The sequence below is a fragment of the Scardinius erythrophthalmus genome (genome assembly GCF_964197995.2).
Source record: "Scardinius erythrophthalmus genome assembly, chromosome: 11".
Taxonomy (NCBI): Eukaryota; Metazoa; Chordata; class Actinopteri; order Cypriniformes; family Leuciscidae; genus Scardinius; species Scardinius erythrophthalmus.
The window spans coordinates 4,350,541-4,370,678 of NC_138231.1; the positions used below are offsets into that span (position 1 = coordinate 4,350,541).

At 36.0% G+C, this 20,138-nt stretch overlaps 1 protein-coding gene across 7 annotated transcripts in view; it reads left to right on the plus strand.

Moving 5' to 3' along the window:
• Positions 1-1,093: 1,093 nt before the first annotated feature.
• Positions 1,094-20,138, plus strand: part of filip1b (filamin A interacting protein 1b) — a 33,475-nt gene continuing 14,430 nt past the window's right edge. For 2 of the 7 annotated variants that reach the window (XM_081377957.1, XM_081377959.1), the window contains exons 1-5: positions 1,094-1,202; positions 1,275-1,529; positions 16,921-17,208; positions 18,538-18,711; positions 18,895-19,073. In XM_081377957.1, coding sequence (XP_081234083.1) covers positions 16,927-17,208; positions 18,538-18,711; positions 18,895-19,073 — 635 coding nt within the window. In that variant the 5' untranslated portion in view covers positions 1,094-1,202; positions 1,275-1,529; positions 16,921-16,926. Of the gene's footprint in view, positions 1,530-7,546; positions 7,676-16,920; positions 17,209-18,537; positions 18,712-18,894; positions 19,074-20,138 lie in introns of those variants that run through there. The other 5 variants (XM_081377960.1, XM_081377956.1, XM_081377958.1 and 2 more) reach the window with 4 other exon arrangements.

The window sequence follows — 20,138 nt, forward strand, 5'->3', positions numbered from 1 at the left end:
TGTGTCAGTGTTTGTCAGGACCTGCTGTCTCGCTTGTGGCACTTTTGCGAGACTTTGCCAAAAGTCAGGGAATAACTTGTCTCCCAACCGATAGTTCTGGTTGTTTTACATTGTCAAAAATGTTTATTTTGTTTGCATGCTTCAGCTTAGTGAATGAATCTCACAAAAACATGTCTCAGTCACAGTTTATCCCATACTCAAAAGCAAAAAAAGAGAGATAAAAGAAATGGTCACCCTAATTCTCATTATCTTATATCGGAAAGAAATCTCATTCTTGTTCCTGTGATGCATCAAAATATTTTACTTTTCCATTTTAGAATTTCATATAGTGTTTCTCATTGTAAATCCAGTAAAAAACTAATACAAATGTATTTTTTTATTATTAATTAAATCAGCATGAAATAAAAGTAGAGCATAAATTAGGCTAAGCAAAACTGTATATTTAAAACTAATATTTATTTATTTTATATTTTTATTTTTATTTAGAATAAACTAAATGCAAAAGAAAAAATGCTATGCTAGAATGCATAAATATTTTACGTTTGTTTCTTTTTTTTCTTTTCTTTTTTTTTGCATTATAGGAATGAGAATTTGGAGGTAAAATATCCTTAATTGTCATGGAAATTGAATGAATGAATGAATGAATTAACAGCTCAAAAATATGCTTTATTTTTATGGGGAAAAAATACAAATAAAATAATAAATAAATAACAGCTAAAAAATATCCTTTATTTTTATAAAGAAGTAATATATATATATATAGTATGTATTTATTTATTTATTTATTTATTTTTTTGAGAAAATGTGATGCGTGTATATAAATATGGATATGTTCACAGCTCACTCTGATTTGCTCTCAAATATTAGTTTTGCCTCCCCTACACTGTTTCTCCTTTATTCACCAGTGTTTGATCTACCTGAGTTAGAAAGTTCATTTCTTTCCCAGCAACTGCTTGGGTAGTTATGACAGTCTTTTCCTCATTTGGAGGAATACCGTGGTCCAGCTGTCAGCAGGGTTCACAGACGTCTGTTTCAACCCCCTCAGCTGCAAAACGCTACGAGAGACTGAGCGCATGAGTTAAAATTAGCTCTTAGTCAACACACGGCTTCACGGGTCAGGACATAAAGGACTTTGGGGTCTCTCCAGACAGTCTAAACTGTCCCGTCTTTCCCTCATCCAGGACACTGAGAAGGCAAAAGAAGTGAGCTTGAGTGATATCAACCAGATCTCTACCTTCTTTCTTATTGGTCATTCTCTATCTCTCTTTTCTCAGTCATTCTGCTCGCTCGGGCTTGGACAGAGGACAATACAGTTCTCACAGACCGCCAGTGCTTGGACAATCCCTGTAGGAGCAGAAGACCACGGAAAGGCAGGACAGCAAGAAGGAGCGTCTTTGTGATGGTTTATTCCAGGAACAGATGGACATTAAAGTGGACGTTTCTTTTGACACGGTTTTAAAGTCTTCGCTGACTTTGACACAAAGTCATCTGTGAACTGAGACCTGTAACTTGGGACCATATAAAACAAGGTATGTTGTGCACTTCTTAAAAATGTCATATTATGTTTTTATCAAAATATTTGTGTGTGTGTGTGTATAAATATATGTGTGTGTGTGTGTGTGTGTGTGTGTGTGTGTGTGTGTGTGTGTGTGTGTGTGTGTGTGTGTGTGTGTGTGTGTGTGTGTGTGAGGTTAAAAGTGAAAATGTTAAAGGAAAAAATATATAATTTTGGCTGACAAAAAACGTAAAATTATTTAAGCAATTATTAAATGGTATATAGTAACACACACAGATAAACACATGCATATATATATATATATATATATATATATGTGTGTGTGTATATATATATATATATATATACATATACTGTTTATATATATATATATATATAGACATATATATATATATATATATACATATATATATATATACACACACACACACACATATACACACACACACATACACACACACACATAAACACAAACGTTTATGTTAGATGTGATTAATCGAGATTAATTGGTTTGACAGCACTAATATATAGCCTATACAGTGCTATATATATATAATCTATGTATGTGTGTGTATATATATGGGTGTGTGTCTGTGTAATTTTATATAATTTATTACAATTGTAATAATGTTACTTTTGATACCAAAATGATACTTTTATTTTTTTTCTCTAACATTTTTGCGTTTCCATTGATTTTGTTAAGATTTGTTTTGGACTGTTTAAATGAGAAGCTTACAATCAACAGGTTTTTTTGTGTTAACTTACCCTATAGAGTGTGACAACATGCCCCACTACATTTCTAAGTAGACCGATAAAAAAAAAAAAAGCTAAAGAAAATTCTTCAAATTTATGTTGAAGAAGGGACTCAAGACATCTTTTAACTTCAACAACCCCTCGCATCCTTTGCAGAAGTACAAGAATCTAGTTTTATTTGTGTTTATGTGCACGGTGACCATGTAACTGCGAGGTTTGTTGGGCTCTGACTTCATTGTGAGTAAGGGCAGCTTTCAGGAAGCGCTTCATCAGATTGCACTTAGCGATTCCATCTCCTACTGAAGGAGTTCCTCTGTGATGGGCCCAGGGGAGCCGACTGGCACCTTTACAGCGCTTTAAAGTTCGTCAGCGACAGAGATGATGTCTTAAATCAGCCTGTGTGACTCAAGACTCCCTCTGGACTTTAGGATCTGTCTAAACATTTCAGTTTGTGGAGGAAGTCCACATGTGGGTGAGGGGGAAGAGAAGCGATGAAGTCCAGAGTGCTTGTGTTTAGGCATTGCAAATAACGTTGGAATTCCTGAGCTGTCATAATGTGACGTCACCATGCAATACCGTGGCACTTTGTTATATCAACAATGGCACTGATGATAAATGATTTCAGTATTCATACTATCATCAGTACACTGTTATGGTCACTTGAGAACGGTGTGGCTGCAGTCTGTGAGATCAGAAGTGTCTGATTTCTTCCGTGCCCGCAGGAATGATTGGCCCAATGTTTTCCTTTGAATCATCGGCCACAGTTAGCGTCTGAACTAATGACCTGACGCGCTGCGATAAGACACGGTACATGACATCACCTCTCTAATTCTGCACCACCGTGTGAGAAACGACAACAAGCCTCCTCTCCTACTTTTGGTGCTCGTCATCGTCATGACAACAAAACAGAGGCTGCTTGTTTAGATGCTTTGTTTAGTTAATTCACATAATGTTTAGTTTATTTTTAACAAAAAGCATGCCGGTTCTAAAATGTTGCCATCACTCTTTAGTGAGTTTACTAAAACATACACTTACGAAAAGTACAGAAAAAGGTATTCGTTGAAGTACTTTGGAGAACCATGTAAATACTGTGAATGAATACAGTACCATAGTATTTATCAAAGAACTATGACTTTACAACATGCGGCATAGTAAATACCTTGGTATATGAATATATCATTTTGTACTATGACATATATTGAAGTACCATGGTGGATATGCTACAGTTTTAGACATGTACCTTGGTAGTACCATGGCATTCTTTAAAGTATAAAATAAATACGTGTTGGGGACCATGACATTACCTAAGACCATGGTATATGAATATATCATTTTGTACTATGACATATATTGAAGTACCATGGTGGATATGCTACAGTTTTAGACATGTACCTTGGTAGTACCATGGTATTCTTTAAAGTATAAAATAAATACGTGTAGGGGACCATGACATTACCTAAGGCCATGGTAATACCATGGTTTATGAATATGGCTACTTAAAATAAGACTTTATTGAACAAAGCAACAAAGCCGAGTTGCCTGCAGAACATCTGAATTTTCCTTTGACCAAGACAAAATTATTATACCTTTTTCTCATCTGTTATTTCGCAGTAACCAGTGATGTAACGTCTGGTAAGATTCACCCCTCTTGTTTTTCCACCATCTTTTGCTTTTCTCTCTAATTGTGGCATTCTGCCAATTGATTGTCAACTCTCTCATTCTCCAAGGCCAATCAACTCTTCCACGTGACACCTCTTAATGATGGTCTTATTCTTTCACAGCGTCAGGTGTTTACCAGAAAATCCCTGACTATGCAAAAACTGCTCAGTGGCTGCACACACTTTACATCTTGACCTTTGTAGTCACAGTCTCATAGGCCATAAGGCCTTTAAAACACATCTGGCTTTTATTGTATTCAAACTAATTCTACAATTGTTTTCTATCTACATTATTCATACGCCCCATGACGGTTTGCGCGAATTACGCAAATTAAGCTGTAAACAAACAGTTGAAAGACTAGCTCTATGGACGCAATAATATATATTTTTAAAGTGTGTACAATGACATTACATTATTCTACTCACCCTTCAACCATTGAACATTAAAAGGACATTTAAAAGTGTAAAAGCATCAACAGGGTACTTTCAACAGATCATGAATAACCCCAAAAGTGTGAATCTTTCCACAGCAAAATCGGACAAAATATCACTGTGGTAATCTGTATTATGTAACATACACTCACCTAAAGGATTATTAGGAACACCATACTAATACTGTGTTTGACCCCCTTTCGCCTTCAGAACTGCCTTAATTCTACGTGGCATTGATTCAACAAGGTGCTGAAAGCATTCTTTAGAAATGTTGGCCCATATTGAAAGGATAGCATCTTGCAGTTGATGGAGATTTGTGGGATGCACATCCAGGGCACGAAGCTCCCGTTCCACCACATCCCAAAGATGCTCTATTGGGTTGAGATCTGGTGACTGTGGGGGCCATTTTAGTACAGTGAACTCATTTTCATGTTCAAGAAACCAATTTGAAATGATTCGAGCTTTGTGACATGGTGCATTATCCTGCTGGAAGTAGCCATCAGAGGATGGGTACATGGTGGTCATAAAGGGATGGACATGGTCAGAAACAATGCTCAGGTAGGCCGTGGCATTTAAACGATGCCCAATTGGCACTAAGGGGCCTAAAGTGTGCCAAGAAAACATCCCCCACACCATTACACCACCACCACCAGCCTGCACAGTGGTAACAAGGCATGATGGATCCATGTTCTCATTCTGTTTACGCCAAATTCTGACTCTACCATCTGAATGTCTCAACAGAAATCGAGACTCATCAGACCAGGCAACATTTTTCCAGTCTTCAACTGTCCAATTTTGGTGAGCTTGTGCAAATTGTAGCCTCTTTTTTCTATTTGTAGTGGAGATGAGTGGTACCCGGTGGGGTCTTCTGCTGTTGTAGCCCATCCGCCTAAAGGTTGTGCGTGTTGTGGCTTCACAAATGCTTTGCTGCATACCTCGGTTGTAACGAGTGGTTATTTCAGTCAAAGTTGCTCTTCTATCAGCTTGAATCAGTCGGCCCATTCTCCTCTGACCTCTAGCATCAACAAGGCATTTTCGCCCACAGGACTGCCGCATACTGGATGTTTTTCCCTTTTCACACCATTCTTTGTAAACCCTAGAAATAGTTGTGCATGAAAATCCCAGTACCTGAGCAGATTGTGAAATACTCAGACCGGCCCGTCTGGCACCAACAACCATGCCACACTCAAAATTGCTTAAATCACTTTTCTTTCCCATTCTGACATTCAGTTTGGAGTTCAGGAGACTGTCTTGACCAGGACCACACCCCTAAATGCATTGAAGAAACTGCCATGTGATTGGTTGATTAGATAATTGCATTAATGAGAAATTGAACAGGTGTTCCTAATAATCCTTTAGGTGAGTGTACGTTGCCTTAATAAAAATAAAAATGTATATTTACTTCAGCATTGTGTGATACTATTTCAAAGTGATTTCAGTCATTTTTACAGATAATAAATTGTATTTACCTGTGAAAACAAACCTGGAAAGAGACGTGAGGATTTGGGGAGAAAAAAAGAGAGATTCTTCGTGCATTCCAGGGAATTATTAATGGCATGTATCGTAAATTAAATCGGGAGAACAGACCACAAATGTGCAGTACATGTTGACCTTTTTCATACTATTACAGCGGAATGCAAGAGGAAAAAAGAAAATAATCATGAGGAAAATAATGCAGTGACTGAAAACAGCTCATAGATATTCTTGTTATAAATGTCACGTTTAAATACCAAGTGTTACGTTATTCTTAAAACATGAAAGAAAACTGATAGCTTATTTAGGAATAAGGTGGATAGAATAGAGAAAATATTTCAGCACTACCAGAGTATATTTCAAACATAGAGATTTCAAACTACATTGGTATCACAATGTTTTGGGGCATGTATGGTATTCTTTGCAGTTCCTATGAAAACAATGTACAGTAAATACCATAGTATAGGGAGTTTGTGGTCAGTCATTTTTTTTAAAGAAATATAATCCAGCAAGGACACAACATAAATTGATCAAAAGTGACCGTAAAGACATTTATAATGTTACAAAGATAAAAATAAAATAAAAAAATGAAGCAGCTCAACTGTTTTCAAATTTGCTAATAATAATCAGAAATGTTTCTTGAGCATCAAATCATCATATTAGAATGATTTCTGAAGGATCATGTGACACTGAAGACTGGAGTAATGATGCTGAAAATTCAGCTTTGATCACAGGAATAAATTACGTTTTTAAATATATTCACATAGAAAAGTTATTTTAAATTGTAATAATATATCGCTGTTTTTACTGTATTTTTGATCAAATAAATGCAGCCTTGGTGAGCAGAAGAGACTTAAAAAAAACATTTATAAACAGTCCTTAAATACTGAAGGATATACAGTTAAAAGTTTAAAGTACCTTTGTGTAACCATCTGATATAATCACTTTACCATGGTACTGGCACAGTTAGAGTAGTTTGTTGTAATCTTAGCAGTCACATTTTATGTCTATAGGACCCATTATAAACAGAAAGTGAGGTGTGTTTATTTTTAAAGGAGTATGAGCGGTGACATCGGGCATGTGTTGAAGTTTAAACTCTTCACCTGTTAGTACTCAAGGCTGTACAGACTCAGGCTTTACTCCTTCTGGAAGGGTGTGTGTCTCTAAAAGTGACACAGCCGTGGGATGTAGGATTAACATTATATCATTGCAGCTAAAGCAGACCCTGGTGAGATCATCTCTCCGCTGCAGCCCACACCTATTGTCAGAAAAAACATGGCCAAAAGCCAAAAGCATTACTGCAGACGCTGAGAGATCTGGGCTCGCTCATGGCTTTGCGCTTTTTCTGCAAAACTCTTCCAAATGGTCATGCAGATCCATTGGAAATCTTTTTTTTTTTTCCCGATTGTGACATACAACTAATTACTAATTTCATGTTTAGTTTATTCTTTAAAGTCACCATGAAATCAAAATTGACAATTCTTTTTTTTTTTTTTTGATTATTGCAGTATTTGTAATAAATAATTTATCCGTGCAGTATGCAGATCATTATTGTTTTGTAAATTCATGTGCCTCATAATCTTTAATCAAAATATTTTCCCCTGCCTCTTGCAGCGACATCTCTTCTCTTTTCTGATGACGCGTTCACTGGCGCGAGGGCGGGGCAACCTGTCACTCACATGAGATTGACCAATAGCAAACCACAACCATCCAATCAATTCCCAATGAACAAAATCAAGCCCCGCCCTACATTTGCTCTGCTTCCAGAAGCCGTTTCACTCGGATATACGTCACAATAGGGAAGAAAAGACTCTCGCAACTTCAGACTTTAAGGCAAGGCAAGGCAAGTTTATTTATATAGCACATTTCATACATGGTCATTCAAAGTGCTTCACACAGAAAATAAATTAAAATTAAAATCACAGAAAGGAATTAATCCAAAGTGATTTGAAAACACTTACATATTATTAACAAGATAAAAATTGATGCATGATGTTCCTGGTCTTATTTTCCAACAAAAATGACTATAGAATCATTATTAATGCTGTTAGTGTAATAATTACTCATGCTGTGATACAATAGCTTGATCACTTTAACTTATTTCCTCCATCCTCTGTTTAACTGTACATGGGAAATGACATCATCTTCCTCCCATCAGAAAGGCATCTGTTCATCTGGTCATTAGTCCTCTGTGACGGACGATCGGAGCAGAAACACACGGCCGTAAGAAAACATGCTTATCAGTAACATTTACTCATCGATCTCAGCCAGGCAGGACAAAAGCGAGCGCTGTGATATAAATGACTCCCAAAGCGTGTATGAAGCTGACGCTGAAGTCATTACACAACGAGTGTTTCTCATTCTGGGTCAGCAGATGTCTTTCTGAAGGAGGTGATTTTGAAGGAGCCGTTTGTTCAACGGAAAGAATGTTCCAGATAGCAGAGCTATTTATGAGAAAAGGCTTGACATTGCATTCATAGGGCTGTGTGTTTCTGAAACTATTTTAATAAATTAATATAATGTTGCCTTGACAAGGTCTATCTATCTATCTATCTATCTATCTATCTATCTATCTATCTATCTATCTATCTATCTATCTATCTATCTATCTATCTATCTATCTATCTATCTATCTATCTATCTATCTATCTATCTATCTGTCTGTCGTTTTGTCTGTCTGTCTGTCTGTCTGTCATTTATTCGTTCTATCTAAGTGTCTGTCTGTTGTTCTATCTGTCTATCCATCTATCTGTCTATCCATCTATCTGTCTATCTATCTATCTGTCTTGTCATTAATTAATTCTGTCTGTGGTTTATTCTATCTATTATCTATCTATCTGTCTATCTGTCTGTCGCTTTGTCAGTCTGTCTGTCATTTATTCGTTCTATCTAAGTGTCTGTCTGTTGTTCTATCTGTCTATCTATCTATCTATCTATCTATCTATCTATCTATCTATCTATCTATCTATCTATCTATCTATCTATCTATCTATCTATCTATCTATCTATCTATCTATCTATCTGTCTGTCTGTCGTTTTGTCTGTCTGTCTGTCTGTCTGTCTGTCTGTCTGTCATTTATTCGTTCTATCTAAGTGTCTGTCTGTTGTTCTATCTGTCTATCTATCTATCTGTCTTGTCATTAATTAATTCTGTCTGTGGTTTATTCTATCTATCATCTATCTATCTGTCTATCTGTCTGTCGCTTTGTCAGTCTGTCTGTCATTTATTCGTTCTATCTAAGTGTCTGTCTGTTGTTCTATCTGTCTATCCATCTATCTGTCTATCTATCTGTCTATCTATCTATCTATCTATCTATCTATCTATCTATCTATCTATCTATCTATCTATCTATCTATCTATCTATCTATCTATCTATCTATCTATCTATCTATCTATCTATCTATCTATCTATCTATCTATCTATCTATCTTGTTGTTTATTCATTCTGTCTGTCTGTCGTTTATTCTATCTATCCATCTATTTATCTGTCTGTCTGTTGTTTTGTCTGTCTGTCTGTCTGTCTGTCTGTTGTTTATTCGTTCTGTCTGTATGTCGTTTATTCTATCTATCCATCTATCTATCTGTCTGTCTGTTGCTTTGTCGGTCTGTCTGTTGTTCTATCTATATATTGTTTATTCATTCTGTCTGTCTGTCGTTTATTCTGTCTGTCTGTCTGTCTGTCGTTTATTCATTCTGTCTGTCATCCATCCATCCATCCATCCATCCATCCATCCATCCATCCAAATGTGGGCTTTCAATTGACAATTCTTAAACTATTACCTAAATATGTGGTTACAGCTTTGCAAAATACCACTTCCTAAAGTACTTATCATCATCATCATTATTTCGACCCCATCACAAAATAAATTTGGAATTACAGTCTGCATCTTCCACAGAAAGATATTATATATTCCACAGCTCTCTAGAAGACCTGATTCTGATTGATCAACCGCGGCATTCCACAATCATAATTGTACCTGTATAAAGACAGGGGTTTTGATCATCCTATCTGTGTTTGTTTTGCGTTAATGATGGACTGACTGTATTTTACCTCTGACATGGTGTTTAGGACTGTAGGAAAAATGTAAATTAAATAGGCACAGGTGATACAGATGAGAAAAGAGGCAAATTTCAGCGCAGTAGTACTGCGTAACCATCGTAAAGTACAGTATGAGAGTCCTGTTGAACTCTCACCTAAAACGCGACTCTACATATTTCATCAGGCGCTATTTTAAACTTGGATATATGATTCCTATTTATAAATGCACTCTAAAACCTCTCAGTGTCCTCTCTTTATATATCTCTTTCGCACACTCTCTCTCCTTGCCATGTTGGGTGACATCAGGTCACATTTATTAGATTAAGGCTGTAGACCTTCAACAGAAGGCAGTAAATAGGGTTCATTTTTTATTTGATGATTTTTACTTTGCATCCAGGCACAAATAGCTAGTGTGCACTTGGGATATGGGTATTTTTAGAGGCTTACGTTACAGGATGATACAGTAGGACATGGCAGATGGTCAGAGCTTGTGCCGTCACAGGAAGCGTTTCGTCCGATGAACTGAAAATGTTGTAGGTTGTGTGTGTTTCTGATGAGAGAATGACTGAAGCTGTAAGGAGGGTTTCTCATTACAGAGGACAATGCTTTGGTTTTGGTGAAATTGTATTCTACTATGCTCATGTCAGTATGAACTTTTTCCTAGGAGCAATAAAAATAGATAAATTTGACAATTACATTATGCATACAGCAAGTACAGTAGAATCTACTGAGTTGCGAGAGTCTTTTCTTCCCTATTGCGACGTATATCCGAGTGAAACGGCTTCTGGAACCAGAACAAATGTGGGCGGGGCTTGATTTTGTCCATGTGGAATTGATCGGATGGTTGTGGTTTGTTATTGGTGGATCTCATGTGAGTGACAGGTTGCCCCGCCCACATTTGTTCTGGTTCCAGAAGCCGTTTCACTCGGATATACGTCGCAATAGGGAAGAAAAGACTCTCGCAACTTCAGTTTCAAGCTGACTTTAATTAATCAATACTTAATTTTAAGTATTTTAGTCTAATTTTCCAGTTAAAATATCCCAAAATCTTCAAAACATATTTGCGTTGCATACAATATTAAGACTTGTTTTCAGAGACTGTATGTTTAATAGTTTATTTTGTTTTACTGCACGTGGCAGTTTTTTTTTTCCCACACTTGTTTTAAGTGTAAAAAAATTTGGCGCATTTAAGATGCATTCTCTGAAATCAAATCTTAATGTGCATGTATCTTGTTGTAAGGAAGCAAGTCAAAAAAGACTCATTAGCAGACACATCTAGAGTACTTTTTGTTTCCTCAGGGGAAACATCTGAGAAGCAGGACACTTCAGCAAGTCAGCTTTTGCTTAATTTTTGTTTTCATTGCTGTCTGGGAGAAACAAATGGGATCATTAAAAATAAGATGTCTTAAGGGGTGGTTGATTATGATTTTACTTTTCTAACTTTAGTTAGTGTGTAATGTTGCTGTTTGAGCACAAACAACATCTGCAAAGTTACGACACTCAAAGTTCAAAGCAAAGGGAGATATTTTCTTTTAAAGAAATCACTTTTTAAGGACTACAACAAACGGCTGGTAGAGACTACACCACATTCCTCCAGGGTTAGTGACATCACAAACCCTAGAATTTACATAAACCCCGCCCCCAGAACACAATTTATAGATTATCAAGACAGAATATGCTAATCAATGACTAGAAGATAACTACACATAATCTACATAAATTCATCAACTAACCATTCAGAAATGTCCTGTTGCTTCTACATGTTGTCACTTCTTCTTGAGTCTCTCCATCATTGTCTGACTCCGGTTTGAACATAAAAGGCTAAAAGTTTTTGAAATGTTCAGTGCATGTCTGTGTGAGTGCAAGCTCTTGAAGCTCCGCCCCCTGTGCCGCGAGAAGCAGCTCATTTGCATTTAAAGGGACACACATAAACGGTGTGTTTTTGCTCACCCTCACAAAGTGACAATTTTAACATGCTATATAAAAATATATGTGGGGTATTTTGAGCTAAAACTTCACATACACACTCTGGGGACATCAGAGACTTATTTTACATTTTGTGAAAGGGGCATTATACCACCCCTTTAAATGTTTTCATTCATATGGGTTAATAACAACCTTATGTCACGATTCGATACATATCATGATACTGAACTCAAAATATGGTATTATTGCGATCAGGTTTTGAAATTAACACCCGCCAACCAACCAAATGTGGGTAAAAATCAACTGTGGCGGGTAACACTGTCAAATCACTAGCAAAAGTGTTGCTTTGCTGGGGAAGTTTGTGGTGTAAAACAAATCTGCGCAGATTTAGCCAAACTCTCAACTTGTAAGTCATCATGTTATATGAAATACAGCGTATTGCGCAGAATCTGCTCATGTCTGGCTTACTTGAACAGTCACACACGTCACTACAACATACACATAACGACGTGCTTGTTCATTTGCAATTGCAATCAATAGCGAAGATTAAAAAAAAAAATTATGTGGCGATACTTCCCGCAGACCAGACTTCACACGCAAAGACCGAGCTAAAAAACAGTCCTCACGGATACAGCTGAAGAAGAGCTCTGAGGACATTTGAGCATTTGGTTTACAGAAAATACATTATTTTCCAACATCCTACAATTGTAGCAAACCCTGGCTTATCCTGAGACCGCAGGTTTGTTTTGTTCCTCGTGATATTTGATGATCTTTGTACTGTATTGATCGGTCCACCTAAAATGAATTTTTTGGTGAAAAGGATGAGGATAAAGAGGAAGGGAGGAGATGGCTAGATGATAAGATTTTGTTTGAATAAGAAATTAATGTATGAAAAATTATATATTATTATTATTATTATTATTATTAATTTTATTTATTTAAAAATTTAGTAGACAAATTGGTCGGTGAGTGAAAAAGTTATTTTCAAACCCTGATTGCGATACTCCAAGACATATGATAAAAGATTAACAAAAAATGTAGGCTACTGTTGATTAAAATGCCAAATTTGGTGCTGGAAACCCAAAGCACAGGACGATAGAGACACCAGAATAACAATATTCAAGATTCTGAAGCTGAAAATAATTATTTTAGATGAATATGCTTGCACTCTTTCACTGACTAGATATATTTAAAATAATGTAGGCCACTTTTTACTGGTAACATCAGACATTTGGCATTATCAGGACCCACAAATATTCCCCCCATTGCATTATTATACATTATATTCAACATTATATACAGTATAGCAGTTTAATATACTGACACTAAAACTCTGAAAACTTGAATTTTTTCTCACACAGAAATTTTTATTTTGGGTGAACTATACACAATACATATTTACACTATCCATACACATACATATACATACATACATGTTGCATTTTTTTTATTTTGTATTTTAACACCCCTAGTTAATCATTTTTCAGGGATTATCTCTGACATTTTCTGAAAATAAAGCAAGGTAAATCCTCCAATAACATACACGTACAAATATTTAGGGCAGTTACAAATAGCTCAGTGTGCCTGATGTGTTAAAGTAATGACCATATGATGAGCTTAATTTTGGCAATCATATGATCAACACAAATGCAGCGCTTCAGTTTGTGCCAGACAGATGCGTCAATGTGAGAGTTTCTCTGCCCTTATTTAGTCACAATTCTCCAGCCTGGAAACAAACTCTGACGTTTTCCTCACGAACTGTCTGTGTGAGGGTTCAGGTCTGTCTCTCTGAGCGGTGGAAGATGTATGAGAAAATATTTAGACAACTGTTCCCACCAGCCTTTATGTTGTTTAACACTGGTTATAGTTGAGGTTGAGGGTTAGTAGTGGTTGAATCCAAGGAGGATTACCTGGAGAAAACTAGCTATTCACTTTTTTGTATTTCAATGCAGTTCCGTTACTGCATGTCAGTGTTGTTATAGAGTAGAGTATTACAGATATTTTTGATAATTGAAAAAAAGCTGAAATAAAATTAAATATAAGTATTAGATGAAAAACTTACACTAAATTAAAATGAGAAATGTTGTCTTAGCTGAAATAAGTTTGTTAAAATATTAAAACTACTAACGGAAATGAAACAAAAAAACTGGAGAAAAAAATGTATACTATTTAGATAGATAGATAGATAGATAGATAGATAGATAGATAGATAGATAGATAGATAGATAGATAGATAGATAGATAGATAGATAGATAGATAGATAGATAGATAGATAGATAGATAGATAGATAGATAGATAGATAGATAGATAGATAGATAGATAGATAGATAGATAGATAGATAGTTAATAGAAACACTAATAATAAATCTGTTAATCTCAGGTTCTTGGAGTTTGAAGTGAAGAAGTGAATCTGAATCTAAAAATTGAAAAACAAATGTTTTTGAATAAGTAAAGATGCCACCATCTTTACTTATTCGAAAACATGTATATATATATATATATATAATTTTTTTTTATTTTTTTATTTTTTATTTTTTGTAATAGATAATTTTCTGTTTAATAATTTTTAGATTTTGTGAAAAATACATCAATGCATAGTTGGCATGAATCAGTTTTTGCGCTCCCAGATTAGCCGTACTGTTATGCCCAACACAGAATGTGCCAGTGTTTGAGTGTTTGAGTGTGTGTCCGTGTGCGTCGAGCTCCAGCAGGATCCATTACTAAATATAAACGACGTGCCACCGATGCTGGTCCGCCTCGGCTGAAAATACCCCGAGAATCTGAGGAATTAATTATCACAGGAGCTGCGAGTAACCGCCGCTCATTCACGGCATTCGGGCATTTCAATTTCCCTGGAGTCATGCATGTAACAAAACCGATAGCTGAGAAGTTAAACAGCCTTGTTCTGATTGGTGGATGAAGTGTGAGTGTTTCTGGTGTCTCCTGTGCACAAGTGTGTCTCTATAAATACCGCTCGATTTCAGCAAGGAGCAGCTGCGTGGAGCGGCCGGGGAGCGAGGTGCATGTTCTCAGAGTAAATATAAGACCAACTCTCATTTAAATCTCACAGCTGCCGCCGTCTCCAATAATAACAGGGCTAAGGTCACCCCAAAACTCTCAGGCATAATCAAAGCTAAGAATACACCGTCTCTCGAGTCACAACTTTGAGGGTTTTGAAAAACTGCAATAGATTGAACTCCTCTAAATTGCAGTTTGAAACAGTATCATTCTGTCAACAGTTTCTGTATATTTTTTTTGGACTTTAACATAGAGGACATGATGATTGTGTGTGTGTGTGTGTGTGTGTGTGTGTGTGTGTGTGTGTGTGTGTGTGTGTGTGTGTGTGTGTGTGTGTGTGTGTGCAAGTGTTGTTATTGCTATTTTGGACAGTGATCGAATGTCATAACAGAAGCACAACAAATCAAGGTCAAGATCAAAATGAAAACACTCCCATGGCCGCAACTGCGCAACACGCTGCTATTAATAACACAAATACTTTCTGCAACAGCTTATCGGCCAGGGTTTTCCCGTCTTTGGTTACTTGCTTGTTTCATCTGTCTGTCTGTCTATCGTTCTATCATTCTATCCATCTATCTGTCTCTCTGTCTGTCTGTCTATTACATATAATAAATAATTTATAAATTATATAATTGTGAAATCTAAAAAAGCAATAAATTATCTAATAATATTTCTCATTTAATACTGTTAAAATATATGTATATGTTTGTGTATGTATGTATGTATACATGTATATGTATGTTTGTATAGATGTATATGTATGTATGTATGTTTGTATATACATGTATATGTGTGTATAACATTTTTATATACATATAAATGTATATGTGTCTGTCTGTCTACAAAATATGTTTATTTATTGTAATATGTACTGTATAATATTTCACATTTAATAAGGTTAAAAGCTACTATATATCCAGAACAGTCAGAATAGTTCTGACTTTGGTTATAAAATGTCATTATCTTATTTTTAAGTATCTTTGGATAAAATAACTAAATGAACAATTATAGTTTGAAAAAGCTTCATTCTGTCTCTCTGAGGGCAGTGCTGGGTCTGAGTGTGAGCCAGGCCTGATAGGCTGGGTGTGAGATCATACGGGAGGCAGCGTGTACACACTTTATCAAAAATCCTGATGTCATAGTTGAGCTCTCTCTCTCTCTCTTTTTTCTCTCTCTCTCTCTCTCTCTCTCTCTCTCTCTCTCTCTCTCTGGGAAATCCCCGTCTTAAATCTGCACATGGGAACATGAGAAATGAGGCTGTTGCCGATTAGCTTCAAGGGCAAACTACACATTAAAATATTAAGATTTGGCTCAGAGCTTGAGACTGCAGACATTTGATATGAGAGTCTTCTGTAGAAAAGGGATTGCTTTTTACTTCACACGAAATAATTACAAGATTTCTAGAATGTTAAAGTAAGATAAGGATTTATCTAATTAAATATGCACTCATCCAGAACAGAAATCTGAACATTTGATAAAGCCAGGTTTAAAAAGTTAGAGTTAAAGGGTTTTACAGAGGGGATTTTGGATGTCTACAGCAACTTTTTTAATTTACCATGTTTTTAGGAATAAAATGTTGGATAAAGTCATGTGAATGCAACAAACCCCTCTGTAAAAACCTGCAGAATATAGACAGGAATAAAACAGTAAGTTTGGTGTATCTAAAGCTGCTGAAGTGGAGATTTCTGACTCAGAAAAAGCTTGTGGCCTTTAAATATATGTACCTTAATTGAAAAATACAGATGCAAATAGATAAAATGCAATAAAATAAGCATAAGATAAATGTATTTTCGCTGGTCTGAAACAACATGTTACAATAGCCCAAAATCTTTAAATTGACCAGTGCATGAAAAAAAAACATAAAATGTCTTGCATAAATTACCATAAAACTTGGAACTTGCAATCTTTTAAAAAAAAATTTTGACGTATATTATTGCAGGTAATGCCAAGTAAATCCTATCATATACATTTGGAAGGGTTGCAAAAAACGGGAGCATCAGATACTGAAAGATATTAGCTGTTTTACTGTCGTAACATTGTGATATTTTCAGGAGATTGTCTCAGGTGTATCTGTGGCTGATGTCTTTCGTTTGCACATGCAGGTGAAGATGAGGTCCAGGACCAGCGATATGGAGGGGCCAGAGAACAGACCACTTAAGCCGCTCGCTAGAATACACAACATTGAGAAAGAGGGAAGCAAACAGGAGCTGATGAAGAAGAAAACCAAAGCTCAGGAGGAGAAAGAGAGCAGCGAGGAGAAGGTTGTTGTTTGTGGGACTTTGAAAAAGCCTCAGAAGACTGGTGAGATGCAGCTGAGGAGAGATGGACTGATGGACCTCTCCAAAGAAGATCTCGTTCATCTGCTGGGGGTCATGGAGGGAGAAGTTCAGGTGAAATGTGACTGCGTGTTGCCATTCGTTGTGTGTTTACCATAGTAAGTTTCTGCCAAAATACCATTACTACTACAGTAAAAGTGTGGTAACCTGGTACACTGGGAAAAAAAAAATGGTGTAGGATTTACTTTGTAACAATTTTCACAAAGTAATTTCACAAATAATTACAAAGAAACAGCAAGTAACACATTGAATTAAATGTGAAATTTTGAAGTAGATTAAAGTCTACAATATATTTTCTTGTAAAACACACTTCAATAATCTTAAAAAAAAAATGTTTTACTGTGTACTTGCATCATTGTCATTCACAAAGCAATTAAATAAGATTCTGAAGCTTTTTACACTGTTTGGAGGAGTTTCCATATGGATATATTATGATTTAAAAGCACTAACAAAGTATTTTGACAGAAACTACTGTATGGTAATGTTACGTCTGGGTAAATACAGTATGCTCTGGTTGTGTACTGCTCTTTTTGGCAAATGAGATACACTACCTTTCAAAAGTTTGTGGTCAGATTTTTTTTTTTGAAAGAAAGAAATTAATACTTTTATTCTGTAATGACGCATTAAATTGATCAAAAGTGACAGTAAAGACATTTATAATGATGCAAAATCATTCATCAAAGAATCCTGAAAAAAAAAAAATGCATCACAGCTTCCACAAAAATATGAAGCAGCACAACTGTTTTCAACATGGATAATAATCAGAAATGTTTCATGAGCATCAAATCATCATATTAGAGTGATTTCTGAAGGATCATGTGACACTGAAGTAATGATGCTGAAAATTCAGCTTTAATCACAGGAATAAATTACATTTTATGATATATTCACATAGAAAATAGTTATTTAAAATTGTAATAATATTTAACAATATTACTGTTCTTGCTGTATTTTTCATCACAAAAACGCAACCTGGATGAGCGTAAAAGACTTATTTTAAAAACATAAAAAAAATGTTACAGGCCCCAAACTTTTGAATGGTAGTCTAGGTAATTTTTATATTCTGTGCATGTAGAAAATGTGCATGCTGCATGCAGGATGCAAACTGTAGTATATAGTGAACACAGCAGAAGCCATGTGGTTGTGTTAGTGTTCTGGTTTTGTAAAAGCAGAGAGCGCCCCCTTCTGGTGAACAGTCAGAATGTAACAGTTTGCACACTATTTTTATAAAAAAAAAAAAAAAAAATCATTGAAGATAGTTCATTTCACAAAGGTTCACAGGTCATGATTGTACCAAGGTATTGTTTGTTTGGAGTAATTTGATAAACATCCAGTACCATGATACATATCAAAGTATGACATGCAATGATTCCATCATTTTAGGCCCGTGAAGACATTATCTACATGATGCAGTCTGAGAGAATACGGCCCGAGGTTCTGGAGGCTCATTACGGATCTGCGCTTCCAGTCAAACCTCTTCAAGCTCTGCAGAGAGACAGTCTGATGACCAGCAGCAACATGATTAGAGACGATGTTTACGAGATACCAATGATAGAGGTGAGGAACACTGCCTTATTCATCTCTAAACCATTCAAACCTGAATTTATCTACAGAACCTTAAATGCAATGCAAGTCGCTTTAAATAAAAGCGTATGCCAAATGCATAAAATGTAAAATGCAGTGCAGATTATTTGAAATGCTAGTGCAAGCATTTGGTGATGATAATCGTTGTTTTTATAGCTGGACCGTTTGGAGGAGAAGCAGCGTGACACGTACAGGCGTATGTTAGAGCAGTTGCTCTTAGCAGAGAAATGCCACCGGCGCACCGTCACCGAACTGGACAGAGAAAAGCACAAACACATCGACTTCATGAACAAAAGCGATGATTTCACCAACTTGCTGGAGCAGGAGAGAGAGAGGTGAGGAGACGAGCTTTACATAACATCCCGTAGGAAAGAATCAGATGGGATTTTCAGTCAAATCTGCGCATAAAGTCAAAAAAATTATTGGTTGATTTTTATACGGGGGCTAGTTAATGATTATAACTCTGCTCTGAAATGGTCAAATCATAATGTAGGAAACCCTTCTCATTGTAGCCTCGTTTTGGCATCAAAGTTATGAATTGCACATGATTGTATTGGTGACCACAGGCTGTCCTAAATCACACAAAGGGCCTTATAGCAGCGAATGAAGGGGTGACGGCATCAAAAAGGCCTGTCGTTAGCGTGGTGTTCTTCTGAGAATGTGAAACGGGCAGATTGAGGCCCTGTAGAGCTCCAGTCATTAGACCAGGAGCATCTGAGCTATATATGGACATGCATAGACTCAAAAGAACATAAATGACACCATGGGGATCTCCACGGGTCAAGAGCTTTTCTGGAAGCACATATTAAAGGGATTCGAGCAGCTTCTCAAATAAATGAGTATGTTATGAAGAAATTGTACATTTCCCCTCAAAATTTTCAATATGAGTACTGTGGAAATATTATAAAAAAAATTTATAATGATATATTATTTAAATTGTAAAGGTTATGCATCATGGTGGAATCTGGGGTCTGAAAACCACTTTTCTGTTTCTGATGGATACCATGAAGTTTTGTCCTGCTTGTTTTTTTTCTTTCTCTTTGATTATCCCGGTTCACTCTGAAACATGTCACTCTGCAGGAGTAAAATCACTGTTTCATGGTGGACAAAGACACTGATTAAGGATGGTGTTTTTACAGTGTAAGCTTTTATTAAGGAGATCTGCATTTCTCCATCTATAGAGATGTTGTTGCAGTGACCCACTCGGTGAACATGATTTCAATAAGTATAACATGTTCCTGGATCAACATCAACATCATTTAATCCGGTACTGTATGTTGAACTATACTTCCATTCAAAAGTTTTGGGTCATGGGGTCAGCGAATATATTTATTTGTCTTGAAAGAAATTAATACTTTTATACTTTTATACTTCTAATTAATGTATTAAATTAATCAAAA